Here is a 17,783-nt window from a genome sequence, read left to right as displayed (position 1 = left end):
GCTTAAAGCTTACTAAGAAAAAAAAAATATTTACCAGAATTTGGCATCAAATGATGATAGTCGAGTTTATTTTTAGGTTGGATAAGCTTAATTTTACTGCAATGTACTTTACAGAAAGTCATTCTACTTAGTCTAATTTTTATTAGAAATAAATGTTTATTACCCAATATTAACATGTATTAATGATATAAAGTTACACCACACTTTTGCGCAGTTTGCAATAGTCAGACTTTCTGCGATATTCCCAACACAAATGTTGCATGAAATGGCCACTTAAGTGTAAGCTTTCCTGGTAAAACCAAGGGAAGTTATGCTGCATCACTGCAGTTAATATGCCTTATTATCAAGCATAAGGACAATTTGGACTAGATGACCTTTAAAGGTCCCTTCCAACCCAAATCATTCTATTATTCTATGACAACATTATGCTTAGTGAAAAGCCGTAAGATCAGGGACACAAAACCTCAGTAACATTGTACATGTTTTTGAGAAGAACTACTGTTTTTCACAACCTCAAGCTACTGGGAAAAAAGAAAATCCAGAAAATAAGAAGGCCAGTTTCATTCCAGAATAAAACCAGGACTAACCTGTTATCTATTCCAATCACCATTACAGAAGGTATTGGGATTTAGAAATGAGAGCCTGGAGGCAGATAACGAGTCTGCATTTGTAGATTTTGTCTGCCTGCAGAAGTCTTGCTCTGATGCAGACTTTTAACTACCTTATTGTAGACACAGTTTTGCCAAGAAGGCAAGGTAGCCCTCAGCAGGTGCTGTCTGAAGTCATCCTAAAGTACACTTTGTGCAGCAGAGCAGTTAAAAAGGGATTTGGTCAAAATGTCAAAGAATGCACTGGGGTCTATAATGCCGGCAGGCTCTCTGTTGTGAAGAGCTGGTCCTCTGGACACAGGCAGATGAACTGGGAGACTCAGTGGCAATATATAGGAAGGTTAATTGTTTGTAATGCTTTTTAAAAACAGAATGAATGAACAAACAAAAAACCCAGAGCAACACTACTAATACAAGAACACCACCAAACTTCCAGGAAAAACTGAAGAGGACCCTTCTATACCACAGAAAGAAAACATAAACCCTTCTTCAAAGGTGCTACATAGTAGCATTGCAACTTAATATTCTATAGCATGGGATTTCAGAAAGAAGAAACCATTTCCAAGAGAAATAAATTAAATCGATCACTGTAAAGGGGCTGTTTCCTGCTTACAGAAAGGAACATTACAAGTGAACAGGTGTAATGCAAAAGGCACTTGTTGTCTTTTTCCCCCCCCCTCATTCTTTCTCATTATGGATACACTCATTTCCTTGTCCAAACTCCTTTGTCTTTTCTGGGGAAAGTTGGCTGGACTATACTGGCAATTTAACTGAGGAGAGAGAAGCTAATTGCCTAATTATTAGAAATAAAGAAGTTTAAGATCTGAGGCCAAGAGGAGGTAGCTAAAAATGGTCTCTAGAGCTGACAGGAAAATAGTAGAACAGGTAACTGGTAATTCTCAGGCACAACTCACTAGGTTTGTTAGTTTTAGTTTTATGTTTGGCTGTGATTAATCTGTAGGGTATGACACTAGTGCAGCCCATCATACTTTAAGGCAGCTTTTGTAACACAAAATATGCACTGTGTTGTAAGTACAATCATATGTCTATTCCTAAACCAATTCTAGCATGTTTCTCTCTCCCTCTCCGATTAGCACTTTTGGATATAAATAATGTTGCAATTGCTCAACCATGTTTCAAATGTAGAAAAACTATACTCAGCCTTCAGCAGTCCCCAACAATGTTCAAGTAAGTCTACGCTGCCCATAGAGCTATCATCACCTCCAGCATAAGCAGATCCAGGCCACACCACTACCCAAAATTTGCTATGAAGCTTTTGGTGAACAGCCCTGTATTGAAACACTAACCAATGCAGTAAAACACTCATTCGTCAGTGAAAGTAAAACAGCACAGTTTACTATATCTAAGGTGTTTCATTCCCTCCTTTAAACATAATCATGTATTTTGGATATATAAAATGACACTGAGACTTTCTACAGAAGGTAACACGTGCAATCAGTTAAGTCTTTTGAACTTTTTATGGGAGTTGATTTTGGATGTTTAATGGATAAAAACATTTGTCATTGAGAAAATTTTTCTACTCTTTAAATGGGTTGATAGCTTCCGGGGAAAAAAGAAGAACCGGGATAACCCACCCAAACTGTATACTATCTCATCTACTAGAAGGTATATCAGAATTCTAAAAATACTAACATTCTTAGTACTTGAGAACTTTGCTGGAAAATGCCTCAGAAGCAATAGCACAGAAATGATGCACAATTTTAAAAGTTATATTTCAGATGTATTCCCCTGGCAGCGTACTCTCAGAAGGACTATCTGAACCTTCAAAAATATGTGAGAAGCACATAGTGTATCACCACAATTCAAACCACATAAAGCATATACACCCAGGAGACATAGGAAGGAAAGTCATACAGGTGCAACAGAGAGAGATACCAAAACACTCTACACCTTTCCAAAGGAAAAGATAACACATTTGCACATCCTTCAAACTAAAACCCAAGCTGTTTCAAGAATCAATTAACCAAAATAATTTTCAACAAAATGTTAAGGTATTGGGGTTTTTTCCTGGTTGGGTTTTTGTTTTGTCGGATTTTTTTGTTTGGTTTGGTTTTGTGGTTTGTTTTGTTTTTTTTTTTTTTTTTTTTTTTTTTTTTTGGGGGGGGTGTGGGGCAGGTAGAGAAGGGGCAGGGAGGAGGAGGGAAACAGGGCGGAGCAATGCGGGTGTGTGTTTGGGTTTCTTTTGGTTTTAAGGTTTCTTTTGTTGTTGTTAGGTTTTTACATAAGGAATCCTAGGATGCAGATTAACCAGCTAGAACACGTCATTTACTTCAAGACATATCAGCTTAATGAAGTAACTCAAGGAAACTTGCATTTAATTGTTAATTGATAATGACATACACTGAGCCTGACCCTCCTTTGCCTGTCAGATCACAAACTCTTATTCTGAAGTCCTGCAGAATACTGAGCCAGTAGTGCTCTTTTCTAACAACCAGCCTGGCTAGATCAGCAGATGAAACAGAACTTTAGATCAGTGGCAGGTCTCCCAAGTTCCCACGGTGCCATAGATTTACTAAATGGGATCAGCATGTTCTAAAAAACCATGATAATATGAGGGAAAAAGGTTCCACAGCATCAAGCAGTGCAATGCTTGAAACCTCATAATCAAAGTGACAGTTTTCAAGTGCCATTTACAATGCCCTAATCTGGAAACATCCCAGCTAACCCATCTGATCAACTATTTCACAGATGGAAGCACTTGATGGCTAATTGGCAAGTCCATTATTCAAATAAAATAGCTATCTGCACTTCTATTTTCTATATTCCAAGTCAAGGTGTAAACACTCCTTATAAGACACAGGTCACTTCTCTGTCTTTCCCTCCCTTCCCATTTGGATTTTTTCCCTTTCCCTCTGCCATCAAATATGTTAATTCAGAAATACAAAATGAGTTTTATTTTCCATTTATTGCACTAGAACAGTTGTCTGCACTAACAGAGCAATGAAAATTACTATTTTCAAAAATCCACCAAGTAATGAAAAATTATTTCAACAGCATTTTTAAAAACTGTCATTAATTATTTCACTGCTTCCTATCACATCTGGATTCAGAAACACAGACAGGATGTGTTAGCATGCACAAGAATTTGTATAGCTTGGATTATTTTTCTGAAAGTGTTGGGGAGAGAAAGCTGTGTTAAAAATGCACTTAATTTGCTCACACTCTTAAACAGTATCCAGTAAGATTGACTAATAGAGGCATATGTGGAACTGATTTCACTAGCAAACAATAATTCAGCATACAAAATGAAGGAGAGTGTTGCTCCAAATTCCTGCCTGCTAAATAAGTAGAATGCTTGTACCTACCCCACAAAGCCTGTTAATTTGTCTGCAGCAAATGTACAATGCAAAATGAAGTATTAAATCACTAGTGAAATTCTGTGGTAGGCAGTATTCCAGGGAGAGACAGAGAAGAATGAACCAGGAAAGGGAAGGTAACTAAAAAAAACCCAACATGACAAGGGGCAGGAGGAGATCATACAAGAAAAGAAAAACAATTGCATTGCCAAAATCAGAACTCCCATGAACTACAGAAGGGAAATTAAAGTAATAAGCATTTTGTTTGCAACATCACGACACTTTCAAACTTTAATCGTTCTGCCACATCTTTTGTAAAAAACTTCAATCAGTCATTCTTACGTGTATATCATGTGAGCAGAAATTCAAATGCTTACAATATCAGGAATGTAAGACAAATGATTTCTGCATGAAGCAGTGTTGCAAAGGTCTTATGTTATCAAGTTCAAAACTAAAACACAGGTACCTTCCCATACAAAGAACAGAGTTAATGACCAAGTTCACTGCCAGAAAATACTGTGGATGGCTTATGTGATGCCAAAAGCTATCATATTCTCTTTCCTCCTCTCTTGTTCACCCTCTGCCCCATGAGGACAGCCCTTTGTCCATCTAAGACTAAGAGAGAGGAAGTGGCTCAAAATTTTTAAGCCACAAGTCACTGGAGGGAAAGTTTATTATTGAAATATCAGTTTAAGATCACTTCCTTAAAGACCTGTTTATTAGCCATATGCAGCCAAGCTTAGGGACAATGGAATTTAGGGTCGCACAGACCACTGCTGGACAATTCAACACTGAAGGGCAATCAGACACTCAACAGCATGCTGAAGTAGTATGTAGTAAAAAAAAAGAAACATGAATTCACTGAAAACAGTTTTCAAGTAAATACAAAACACCAAAAGACTTGGAAATAAAGTTGTAAAAACATTAATCCAAAGAGAACTTGGGACAACACATTTGATTTTGGAAATGAAGAAAAAAACAAACAAACAAACAAACAAACAAGATATTAATCAGAAAAGGTGGTTTTACCAAGAGGAAAGAGCTAAATAACTGCTGTTGAAGCTAATACAAGTCAGTGAGAAAGAATTCCTTGGCAGAGTTCCAATATGAACTGTGCTGACCAGGCATTTGCTGTTACTTGAACATCAGTTACAAAGCAAATCTAACAGACTGTTAGCAGATCTTATATGATGCAGTCCTCTCGCTAAGAAAATCCCTAGCTACAAGGAAAAAAAAAATCCCCAAATTGTTATAAAATTATTTTGAAAATGCTTTTTTTTCTTCTATGAGACTATACACACAGATGATTCTTATGTTAGCAAGGATGACTCACTCAGCAGATGTTTTTACTATGTTCAACCTTAAAAGCAAATCCTCCAAAGACAGAACAACTGTGACACAGCAATAAGAAAAACAAAAAGCTTTGTACAGTTGTTTAAAACACTCCAGTGCAAACAAATAGTAATAACTTTGTTTACTTTCCAGCAGGACAAAGTATGTCCCAAGAAATACCTGACTTCTCTCTTCTACCTCAAAGACACCTAACTGACTCTGGATTATCTCTCAATTATCAATCAATATTCAGAACAGAAGTGATCTTTGAAGATCCATCGAAACATTGTATTTTAAGGACATAAAATTATGCTTTTTGAAAAGCATTCCTGCTGATTCAATAAACCAAAAGACTACAAAAGTAGACAAGATACCCAGTGCATGCAGCAACTTGCATAAAGAGCAAGTCAGTTTTTCACATTTTTTTAATCCAACACATACTCATCAATTCATTTAAGAGACAATTCCATATTTAAACAAACACAGAGCAGCTTTGCAGGCCAAAGCTGCCAGGAGTTCAGCAAGCTTCTTCTGAATGTTATGTTCTATTGTCTGCCACAATTTTCTAGCAAGCTTTAAGTTAAAGCTGAGAAATTCAGAAAGCAGCAGAGAGAGTTAACTGTAAATTTGAAAAACAGCTTTGATATGCGTCAAGTTCAGAGAGGACCAAGAAGTGAAAGCTTGAGTGATTAGACTGCGCAGATGTTAAAAAAATGAAGAGTCATGAAGCAGGCTGGCAGCTCAGAGGAACAAGAGAAATAACTGTTTAAGAAAGTGAAACTAAAAATAACTGAGGGCTGCTTGAAGATTCACTAAGAGAGCGTGAATAGAATTTTAGCTATAAAAAGGAAAAAAATTATGCACCAAAAGTTACAGCTTATTTGGCAAAACACCTAAAGGCTGTAAATCAGCTTAGAATATTTCACCAAATGCTTCGGTATTAAACCACTCATTTCCTAGCTGTACTGGACACAAACACACTACACAACACCAAAAGAAGCTGTGGATTTAGCAATTTCAATTGTCCCAGAAACATACACACATCATGAAGCCTAAGACAAACAGAATTGATTCCTCCAGAACAAGAGTCTGGATTTTCAACTTAGAACAGAGCCTCGGAGGCAGATGAGGAAAGCAGAGGAAGGCCAGCTACTGCGGCCAGCCAAGACTACAAAGGAAGTAACACTGGAGCTCTTTCCTTAAGGAAATAATTCTTCCTACGAGCCTCAAACAAAGAAGTCTCTAATTTTTTTTTTCCCTGTATCCACAACTAATAGCACACCATAGTAAGTCCAGCTTGGTTTTATTTTTGAAGACTGCTGGCCAAACTAGTTGCCCAAGGAAAAAAGCACTAGGACTTGCTCTAGTGGTTGCAGAAGCCGTGCAATGTGTGTAGGTCTCCCACTGGAACAGGACAGCTGCCAGGGAGGCCTTTTCACCATGAGTAGCATTGCAGAAGTGAGGATAACAGCAAGCAAGAGAAGACACAATAAAACATACACGGGTGGCTACAACTACCTGCAAGTGATAAATTCAACTCAAATTACCTCCTGAAATTTACACATACTTTAGTACCTTATAATGCTCATCACAATGTGATCCAAGGACTGAGATATATAATTTATGCAGGAGCAAGTAGATATGCTCTGCCATTTCAAACAATGTTCACGTTATGAAAATCCATATTATTGGAAACTGATGCTTACTTTTTATTCTGTGTCTCCAGTGCTTTTCAATCCAAACTTTAAAATGTTCAGACACCAAATGAAAGGTTTATAAACATTCTGTAAACTCAGTGCCAACACAAGAGTTCATACAAAAAAAAAAGTCAGACTGTAACAATGATTTGCATACACTTATATAGCATCTCTAGAGACAGAGATTATTACTATGAACTCTGCCTTTTTTATGCTGTTTTTAAATATAATAAAAGGAATATTCCAAAATTGACTAATATTAAAGAGAAGATATTGACAACCTATATACTAACCTGTCCCAGTCCAGGCATACCTCCTCCAAGTCGCAGAAGTCTATCCATATTTCTAGAAAAACAGAAACAAAGGAAAAATGTTCCCAAGCTCTGAAGTGTTTACTAAATTGCTATCTATACAATTCACCTTCAGTCACTCAGTATGTCAAAAATATTGGTGGTAATTACAACACAACATCAGACTTCCTGTTAATTAACACCACATATTAATTCAAGAAGCTGTCTTCCATGCTAATTAACAGACCTTGTTTTCTTGCTTTGGTTTTGGGTTATCCCCATTTCTGAAGATGAATACTCTTGTCAAACTTTTCAAAACTTTCCTATCATTCAGTTAATTGGGGGATTTTTGTTGCTTAAGAACAGCACCTGCATCCAGGAAGCACCTAAAACTTACTACATATACAGTCAAGTTTACTCCAATTTGTTCATAAAGCATCAATAAAAATGTGAAAGTAAGTATTTTAGCATCCTCATTAGTAAGTTCTACGCTAATTAACTTACAGCTTGTCAGTTACCATCAAAACTACATGTGAAAGACACTGAGCAGATTATGGATCTCTGAATTAGCATCAAAAGCTTTTTTTTAATGAACTCATTATACTAGAAGAAATACTGTAAAGTAAACATTTAATGTGTATGTAGTTAGAACAGTAGTGACAGTACAGTCATTTAATACATTTCCAGTGTTGCATGTGCCATTGCTTTAGTGCAAGATTATTCTAATCATTGCAACTCACTCATTACTTTAAGAAAGAGGGGAAAAAAAAAAAAGCAGCTTTTCTATCTTGTAACTTTCAAAGAAGTGATCTCCAGGAATAAGAATTGTTACGGTGCCCAACTAAAAAAATTACAGTTATTTTTTCCTCTGCAGTTTATTCATTTTCTATTGTTGAAAAGCAATCTACTATTTAATTGTGGATATCTAAAGAAGGATTCTGTCCCAGCTGCAACAGATCTTTACCTTGCTTGGCTTTTTCAACTTCTTAGCTTTATACAACAAAGTTCAGTGATAAACAAACTACTGAATATTACTTTTTAAACAGCTGCTTTCAGCAAATCAAGCTGTTTTCAAGGCTTACAGAAATTTGTAAATTTTACTGGCTTATTTTATTTGTGAAATAGAAGATACAACATAAAGCATCAGAAACTATGAGCTTAACTGCATAAGTTTCAATGAAAAATGCAACAAAACAAAGCCTGTTCAGGTGATGTAAGAGCAATTGAGAACAGCAAGTAATGATATTTCCAAAATACACTCATCCTCCAAATGGATGTTACATTACACATAAAATTATATACATAATTTCAACAAACTGCATTAACAATAATAATTCAAGAACCTTATTTTAAAATTAATGACACAAATGAACTTTGAACTCATGAAAAATAAATTTGCTTTGTATATTAAAAATAAAAAAGTCTTTATGTTGAAGATGAATGTCATCAGTATGCCTTCTGAAATTTGCTAATATTTTTACTGGCTAGATACTAACAGGCTTTATTTCAGTTGAAGTTTAAAACAAATATTTAAGCTTCCTGTTAACACAGAAAAAGGCAGCATTTGAACCTATGACTAAACAAAAATTATCTAACTCCTACTTTAATCATGTATGGAATTTCACCCATTTCAAACAACAATATCCAAGACACATGGGTCAATCACACTTACTCTATTTGCTGATTTCACTTTTCTAGTTTAATGCACTAGCAAGCTATTAGCTTCATTTGATTCACTCCCTTGATTTCATAGAACATGCATACCAACAACTGCAGCCTCAACTAACAATAAATACTTTCTTAAAGCTACCTTGGCACTATATGAATTTAAAAGAAGTTTATTCAAGAGTCAATGGTTATGCTTTTCTTTTCAGACAGTCATTGAAACCAAGCTTCTTTATTACAAGCAAAAGCTGCACACAAAGTGTGTATCTGCTATCCTGATCTACAGTAAATTCCAAATCAAGTTGTGGGATTTCCATGGAAAGGTTAAGTTGCTGTTTAAAGCTATTATGTAAGCACATGGTAAATGCCTTCAATAAAACAGTCACGAGTACAAATTAACGCCAACTACATTTCATTTTACCTCTCTGTGGTAGATACTCCTCCATTGAAACCCACAGTGATTCACCTTTCATGACACTAGCGAGGGCTGAAGAGTAGCTGAGAAGTAGATTTAAACTACTAAAATTATGATTTTAATCAGTCATGGTTGTATGTTTCTTTTAAGCAACTCTTAGTCTCTATAACTGGTAACCATAAAACTGGTCTTTCCTACAACTACAACAAATTCCATAAGCTGATGAGGTGTATTACCTATGTACATTTAAGAAATAATATTGAATAAGAAATCTTATACATATTTATATTTAACTTTACCAAGTGAAAAGCAACAGTTATTTCTAGCTCATTAATATTTTATTTACATAAATTGGTCCAGTTTCCAACCCAACACAATAGTACATCACTTATAGAAGCATATTTTGCTGTATTAAAGATGGATTAGGCTAATTAGTTATACCAGCTGATTCTTTATCAGCATAACTTTCCAGGTCTTGGAACAACAAAATCTCATTGTCTTACAGAACTGGAGGGATGTAACATTTCCCACCTAACTATCACAGACTAGCCAGTGAATTGAAGATGTTCAGATGCTCAAGACAACAGCACAGAGAAAATCTCCACAAACCAGTTCTAGATGCACTGCAAATTATTTTACTAGCTCTGTGGCTTGATTTCGGTTAGAGTTTGAGCAACTAATACTTTACTTCCTTATTTGTAACTGAAGGTGTTTTAGGACATTGTAGTATATTTAGGCCTAAACATATTTGTTTACTCTCTATAAATATCTGAAGAATTTAGGTTATTGTTCCAAATTAAAACTAGTTTTAATTTTTCTTAATCCACTGCGCCCAAATAATACTTCATAAATTCTGTTTATGAAATAATGCTTCTGTAAACCTTAAAACAGATTGAGCAAAATTTGTAGACCTTTATTAAGATGACTTTAGCATTTACAAATAAAGCAAATATGCATTTCTAACCTGGTGCTCAACAAGAGGTGATCGCAGAACAAACTCAGCAGCAGCTCCCACTTTCTGATTATAAAGATGACAGTAGTTCTCTTTCCTATAGAAGGAAATAGAAAGGAGGGGAAGGGCAGAAAACCAGTAAAATTTAGAAACAGTAGCACATGTAAAAAGAAATGTTATATTGCTGACCTACAAAAGGACAGAGCACCATTGAAGAATAACCCAAAGAGCACTTTTTTGTTTTCGCTTCTACCATATAATCCCTGAAAGCAGTACATGTAATGTCTTGCCCTAGTATCAGTAACACTGAAAGAAGTTTCCAAGTTTCTTAGGATTATGTGGAAGAGTATTTTAATCACCCATTTAAGCAATTTAAAGCTAATCAAGAACTTAAAATGCTCATAGAAACTGAAACTACAGTCCTTTGTTACTATTTCAGAAGATTTTGCCATTGGTAAGATGACTCAAGCACAAAGGTAAAGAGCAGTCTGCAGGTAGAGACAGTTTTCTTGTTTATTCCTGCAAGAGCAGTTGGTGTGACTGGGAGAGTCACAGAGGCTTTCAGGTTTGCCTGAATTCAGGTTGAGAAAGGCTGCTTCACATTCAGTTTAGGAGTTAAAAGTCATGTTATCCTCCTCCCAGAGAACACTGCCCACTAATTGCATCCACTCAATCATTTGTAGTGCAGTGTTTTAAAGCAGATCTGTGAAATGATCTGTGGCCATGATTTGATAGACATTTTTTTCAATGTCAATGTTAACATAAGGAGCAGTGGGGAAGCTGCTGCTGCTGCTTACCAACTTGATGCTGCTTTCTCAGTACTGCCAGGACAGCCATTTGTGCAGCCTTGCAGTAAACTGATAGGCTAACAAAAATGTTGTTTTTAACCCTGTTCATTTCTCTGAGGATTCACACTGCATCCCAGAAACAGTTGTCTTGGCATAACAGAAAAAGAGGTCTTGGAAGAGCTGATTGCTTCTAACACTAATCCAGACACCAGAAGACATTTATGTCAAATCATTCTTTAAGCTAAAGCTGCCCAAAGAATGTCTTTGGGTTTTGGGGTTGGAGGTTTGGGGGTTTTTTAGCAACTGAGGTAATTTAACAGAGACCATTCTGAACCTTATCTCAAAGAAGTACAAGATCAAAGGAAGAGGTGTTAATCTTCCTGGAAAGTTAGAAGAGAAAGAACAAGTCAGAGTTTCTCAGTGCTGACAGACTGGGATGGAATTCCACTAGCAAGTCAAAAGAAAAGTTGCTACATTTCTGCCAGCTTTGCACAAGGAAATGATCCAGGAGAGATCAGAAGAGACAGGACCACAACAGCCAGCAGTTATACTAGCACAGGCTGCAACAGAACTGCAGGCAGCTCACAAGCAGGCTTCGGAGTTACAACCCAATTCACTTTTAGCCAGCTGGCCACCCAGGGGTCTTGCATTCCCTTCCCCACTTCATACAAGGATACTAAAGAAACAGATCTCTGCATGCTTGGTTGGTTCCCTGGGGTAAGCACACAGCACAGTAACCTATAGTTGGGAATTTTTCCCCACTCTGCTGCAAAGTGCAAAAGGTTAGTTTTGATTACACACCTGTTGTTTTCTTCCCCTATACACACACACACACATACTTACAGATATATATTAAAAAAAACCACAGAAAAGTAAATAAACAGGTCACAGTAAATCTTGTCTCCTTTTCTTCCAAAGTCAGTAAAAGGTATTTTGATAATATTTCCTTCTGTCTGCAAGGAAGAGTTAAAAGTCCCTGTTTAAAACGAAGCTTTAAGGAAATGAGTACATGTATCAAATAGTTCCACATCAGAAAATTGAGGAAGGCCAGTTACAATCATAACAAACTTGGATTTTTGTGTACTGCAGGATTTGGATGACAGGTAATCATCACTGACATCAATGCAGTCACCGATGGAATAAAAAAAACCCCGTTAAGTAGCTTCTCTGCTTGTGTATGTCTATGATTGAAACACCTCGGCTAAAAAAACCTTGGTTATAGGATGGTATTTAAAAAACCCAAACCTCCATTACTGCAATTTTCTTTTAACTGTCCTGGCCTCAAAAGGGAGAAGTCTGTGGTTATTAATAATGCTGTGGAAGTATACATAGAGCATCTCAAAACAGATCTGAAAATACAGATTTTTTTTTTTTTAACTCACATCTAATATTTGTTCGTAATACTATTATTAAGTAACTAATAATTGCCAAGAGCTGTCCATTTGGAGAGCTCTGGTTCACCATTCAGTTGTTAGTTACTACATTCAAGCCACTTAAACATTAAATGCAGACTTATAATAATTAAAATGTTTTTCCTTAGGTAACGTAGGGATGAAATTATATAAACACATTATGCACAAATGAATATATACATATAGGTATAAACCAATAGCTACTGTGCTTATACTTGGCATGTTTCTGCACGTATTTTGAAATCAACTTGAAACACAGTCTTAAATTACTGTATCTCTTTGCATGAGACATGAGTTTCACACTACAGCGCACTATTTTTATCTAGCATTAACACTCTATGACGTGATCCCTCAACGAAAAAGGGTTCTCCTGGGTTGACAACTTTTGAGTTAGTCAAAAAAAAAAGACCCAAAATTAGCTTCAATATACATGTAAGAGAAAACACTGGCTACTAAACTGCCCTATTAGTGGAGAGAGTATCAGGCTAGATTGAGATGACAGCAATTTACTCCACACTTTGCAATTTGTACACCGAGTGACCTCATGCAAATAATTTCATCTTTGTTCTCCACCTGAGACTACATACTAAGCTTTGTATAAGCACTTCCAGATCTCCTGTTGAGAAGTTCCACATAGCAGATGGATTAACACTTTTATTAACAGCAACTACAAAAAAGCGGTTTAAGGTTTTTGCTGCAACTATAACAATTTCAGCTTCGCTAGGGATGATAAATGACCAGGAAGTTAAATTTGTTCAGGAATTGCATCTTGTAGAGAAACATCATTTCACCAAGAAAAGAACAAAAACTCATGGCAGGTAAAATCACCGAGCACTGAACGAAAGAAACTTGAACCAGAACAGAGACTTCACTTGTGACAAGGGGCTGGGGTGGTGGTGGAAGTCTGTCTGTCTTCCCATACATTTTGTATGAAAAGACAATGTATTAAAAAAAAAAAAAAAAAAAAAAAAAAAAAAATCAATATTCAGTAATCTGTTCATTAAAACTGAAGATTAACCATGCCGTGAATTAATGCAGTCTCAGTAGTGCAAGTCCAGAGTTACATGACTATTTTGCTTCCACAACATGCTCAGCTCTGTAAATCCAATGTTTCTGCACTGTATAGACCTGAACCGGATTAGAGGGTGTGCAGGTTAGCTTCTCGGACTTTCCTTTCCGATTTCCAGAAGCACAGCAAACCTCATTCTACTACATTAATTGCTGAGCTGGAGTTACTGAAGTAACCCAGACCCAAGCAGACTACTCTAAAGCTGCTTAAGCATATCCACACCAAACTTACAGGTGAGGGAAGATTCCTTAACAAATCACACCACCACAGAAACACACAAAATTAATTTTAATTTTATACTATAGACAAAATAATGAGCTCCTCTGAAATCTGCAGGAGGAGAGTAGACACACAACTGTTGTGGGACCATCCTCCGCCACCAACTCCAACAAGTACTCATCACACTGGTTTTCTTTTATTCTAGGTATCCTAACTACCTGTCCTTTCCCACCATCCTAGATGTTAGGAGACAAATGCAGCTACTGTTAGTATATACTCCATAATGCCTGCCAAGACTGTAAGCTTTCTTGGAAGTGATACAAAATAATTTGTATTTTGGTATTATTTAATGTTAATTTTGAAGGATTCTCCAACTTCTAATTTTCTCAACTACAGACAATAAAGGAATACCCCTGATGTGGCATGATACAACAGCTGATGGAACACAAATTTCCCATTAAGCTACCGGCAAAACCTAGCTGCTCAAAGTCACACTCAGTGATTCAGAAGCAATTCACCTGCAAGTCAATTTCTAGATTTCTTCACAAACACGGGTCTTTTTATTTCCATAACACAAGCTCATAAACAGTGCCCTTCTCAGCAGAGTCTTCTTCCCAGAGTAATCCCTATATTTGAGACACACAGTACACCTTAGACTCACAGGGGGTTAAAGCTTTAAGATTAATACAAACCTGTCAGACTTTTCAGCTTGCCTAGCACCTTTTCGGCTATATACAACTTTTAAACACATTTGCATAAAACTTTTCTTTAAAAGCCAGTCTCTGTCCTTGTTTTTTCTGGTTTTCTACAGTGTACTGGAAAACAAGCACAACTTTAAGAGATGACATCAGCACACATTCAGATTTGCCAGCTGTTCACAAGTATCCAACTACATCCCATAAATTTGTTCTGAAAAAGATACTTAAGCCTGCTGCATACTAGAAACTGCACTGTTAATTTTCATTATCATTCCTCTTCTGCTGAGTTCTCTTCATCTTTCCTGACACGGATTACAGGTTGCTCCTACTTCACATCCCCTAGCCAGAACTTTGCCCTCGCTTCCCCCTCCCACTATAACCCGAGCCGTGCACCGCTGGGGACCGGCACAAGGCTTCCTTCACTCCGAGAAGTCCCTCTGACGGGGCACCGAGTCCCGCCGCCGCCGCCAGCACAACCCCCCGGCGCTCGGAGCCTCCGCCCGCGGCACTCTGCGCCCCGAGGCCCCGGCGGGCGGCCGCAGCCCGAGCGCTGCCGCAGCAAAACGCGACGGCTGCTCCCGCCCGGGCGGGAGGCAGCAACCGCGCAGCACCGCACCCCCCCGCGCCCCCGGCGGCCCGCTCCCCTCCGCCCCGCTCCGCTCCGCCGGGCCCGGCCGCCTCCCGCAGCCGCGCTCCGGCCGCGCCATCCCCGCAACGGGCCCGAACTTTCTTCGGGCGCAACCAGCACGAAAGCGGGCAACCACCGCCGGCCCCCACGGGGCCCAGCGTGCTCCCCGCCCAGGCCGGTGCCCCACGGGGATAAAACCGCCCCCCCCCCCCCGGGGCTACCAGACCCGCCCCAAGCCCACTCCCGGGGAGGGGACGGCGCCGCTCCCGTCCCCCCCCGCTCCACACCCTCCCCTGGCCGGTGCTTGGGCCCACTCTCCGCGGGCCCCCCTCCCACCGCCGCCAGCGCGCAGAGGCCGCCCCACGGGCCGCAGCGAGACCCCCGGGGATCCCCATGGCGAGGGCACCCGCCCCGCCGGGCCCTCACCTCGGCGCGGAGCCCTCCCCGGCCGCGCCGCCTGGGCCCGGGCCGCCGTGAATCAGCCGGATTTCATTCAAACCGAGTCCGCCCAGGCCGCTGCGAGGACTTCCCGGTTCAAAGGGCACGCGGCGGGGGCTTCCGGTCCCGCAGCCCGGGAAGCGGGGGGGCTGGGAGCCATAGCAACGCGGCCCGCCTGGCAACGGCGCGTGCTGCGGGCGTGCTCGCGCTTTGCCGGTCGCGCCCGGGAGCGGCGGCGGCCGTTAAACCGTCCTCTGCCCTGGCCGTTAAACCGTCCTCTGCAGCCGCCGGCCTTCCTCTGGGAGGTGGAGCGGAAAAGGAGGCCTCTCTCGGGTGTCATGAGGGCGCGTGGGCCGCAGCACTCCTGAGAACGCCAGCCCCAGAGGCGGCGAGCTGCGGGCGGCCTGGGGCTGAGGCTGCCGAGAGCCTGGCGGCGGGAGTGAGAAGGGGCCTGAGGAGCCCCTGAGGCAGCGGGATACTATGGTCGCATCCGCGTTGTCCACTGTGCCTGCTGGACTGTGCACTAACAAATCCATAGCTGTCACAGTTACTTGGAGCTTTTGGGAGCAGAGACCTTCAGAGGGATGCGGTCTCTTGAGTGACACGGAGTGGGAAGTGGCACATGCTGAACTGAAGCGCTTAAACTGCTTTGCTGTAAAGTGCTGTGGGTTAACTTTGTTCATAGCTGAGAATCAAATTGCGGCTGAATGGGGACCTGCACTCAAATACCTAGACAATAGGATGGCAGAAGAACCGGCAAACGTGTCATCAAATCAATAAAAGAATGACTACAGTAATAGGAACAGTACCACATGTACTCCTCTCAAAAACAGTATTACAGACAAGAGGGTTTAGAGGAAAGTAATGAGAAAGGTCATATGTGTAATAATGGGATGAGCAGAAATGGAAAAGTGTGAGGATCTTTGCCATACAAAGAAAACAAATCAGAGACAATCAGATAAAAGCATGCATACTGATGAATGATCCAGAGAAGCAAACAGGAATTTTCTGTTATCTTTATGTTAACACAGGAGCACAAACTCTTTTGTAAATTAAGAGAGGAAAATACAAGGCCGAGGAAATACTTTTTCAGACAGAATGTGAATGCGTTGTGGAACTCAGTGCATCAGGAACTTCTTATGGCTAAAACAGTACAATTTTTTAGAAGTTCACTTATATTAACTTAGTGAGATATTACAGATACTTTAGAAAGTATTGGACAACTTAAGAACCTATGAAAGCATTTTATTAGGACTGTGTATAAAGAGCATTATGGTTTGGTTTTGAAAGCTCCTTTAAGGATTGAGAATTTAATATTAGAAGATGGTCAGCATTTTCTGCTCACAGACAACTACATGGAAGCCAGTGAAAAGGTACAGTGTTACAAATTATACTGAAATAACCTCATAGAGATATGGTCACCCCTTCCATGGCACTTTAGCAGACTTGTAAGCCTTAGGATTTTATCCCTTGATGTGTAAAATGAATCAAAAGAAAGAGAAAGTGAGTTGCCAGATACCTGCTATTCTGCTTTTTAAGACGAGCAATCTTTTTGAAAAAACAATATTCCTCTAATTCCTTCATCCCTTTTCAGATCTTTACTAGGCTGAGGAATCACAAGAGTTAAAATTTCCAAAATATTCTTAAAAAACCTAAAGCCTTAAAATGGAGTTTATATTGTGGGTCAGTTATTTATTTTTCATGTTACAAATGCAAAACCTATTAGTGCGGTTTATTGCTCCACCCACAGCCAAAATACCCAGAAAAAAAGACTAAAGATGTATGTGTGTCTATCTGTGTATGTTTATCCATGTATGTTTGTCTCATACAAAAGAAAACTCGCACTCAGCTTCAAACTGGCTATTCCATTCTTTCCTGTTTTAACCTAGCAAAACTTCACTCTTGAGACTTGAGTCTTGAGACTGTATTTTGAGACTTTTGCATATTTCAGTGTTCTCAAAAGTAATTTCAGTAATTATGTGGTCAAAGGTTCTTTCTTCTTTTTTGAGAGTACACTAATGAGGTAAAGTATTAATTCAGTGAACTGAAATGCATTATTTATTTTCCTCATCTGTACTGTGTTTTCAAGAGCAATCCTTTTATTCCTCCATGTTCACTGGAATTCTGACACCTTAATGAGAAATACTCATTATATTTTGATTCTCAGTCTGCAGTCATGTGTCTTTAAGGAACTCTGTACTTCTGAAAAAAGAAACAAAAACATTTATGAAAATTGAGCATTCCTCTGGGTTAGT

The 17,783-nt window shown here is 39.2% G+C and overlaps 1 protein-coding gene across 1 annotated transcript in view; it reads right to left on the bottom strand.

Moving 5' to 3' along the window:
* PSMD14 (proteasome 26S subunit, non-ATPase 14) overlaps positions 1-15,642 on the bottom strand; it is a 48,522-nt gene extending 32,880 nt beyond the window's left edge. Inside the window, exons 1-3 of the mRNA XM_042784169.1 lie at positions 15,517-15,642; positions 10,289-10,373; positions 7,248-7,299 (exon numbers count right to left, since the gene is read on the bottom strand). Coding sequence (XP_042640103.1) covers positions 7,248-7,295 — 48 coding nt within the window. The 5' untranslated portion in view covers positions 7,296-7,299; positions 10,289-10,373; positions 15,517-15,642. The remainder of the gene's footprint in view (positions 1-7,247; positions 7,300-10,288; positions 10,374-15,516) is intronic.
* Between the last annotated feature and the right edge of the window lie 2,141 nt (positions 15,643-17,783).

This window comes from Tyto alba, unplaced genomic scaffold (genome assembly GCF_018691265.1).
Source record: "Tyto alba isolate M040663 unplaced genomic scaffold, T.alba_DEE_v4.0 Super-Scaffold_7, whole genome shotgun sequence".
Lineage (NCBI taxonomy): Eukaryota > Metazoa > Chordata > Aves > Strigiformes > Tytonidae > Tyto > Tyto alba.
Note: the sequence above shows the minus strand (reverse complement) of the source record. Positions and strands in the feature narration are given on the sequence as shown.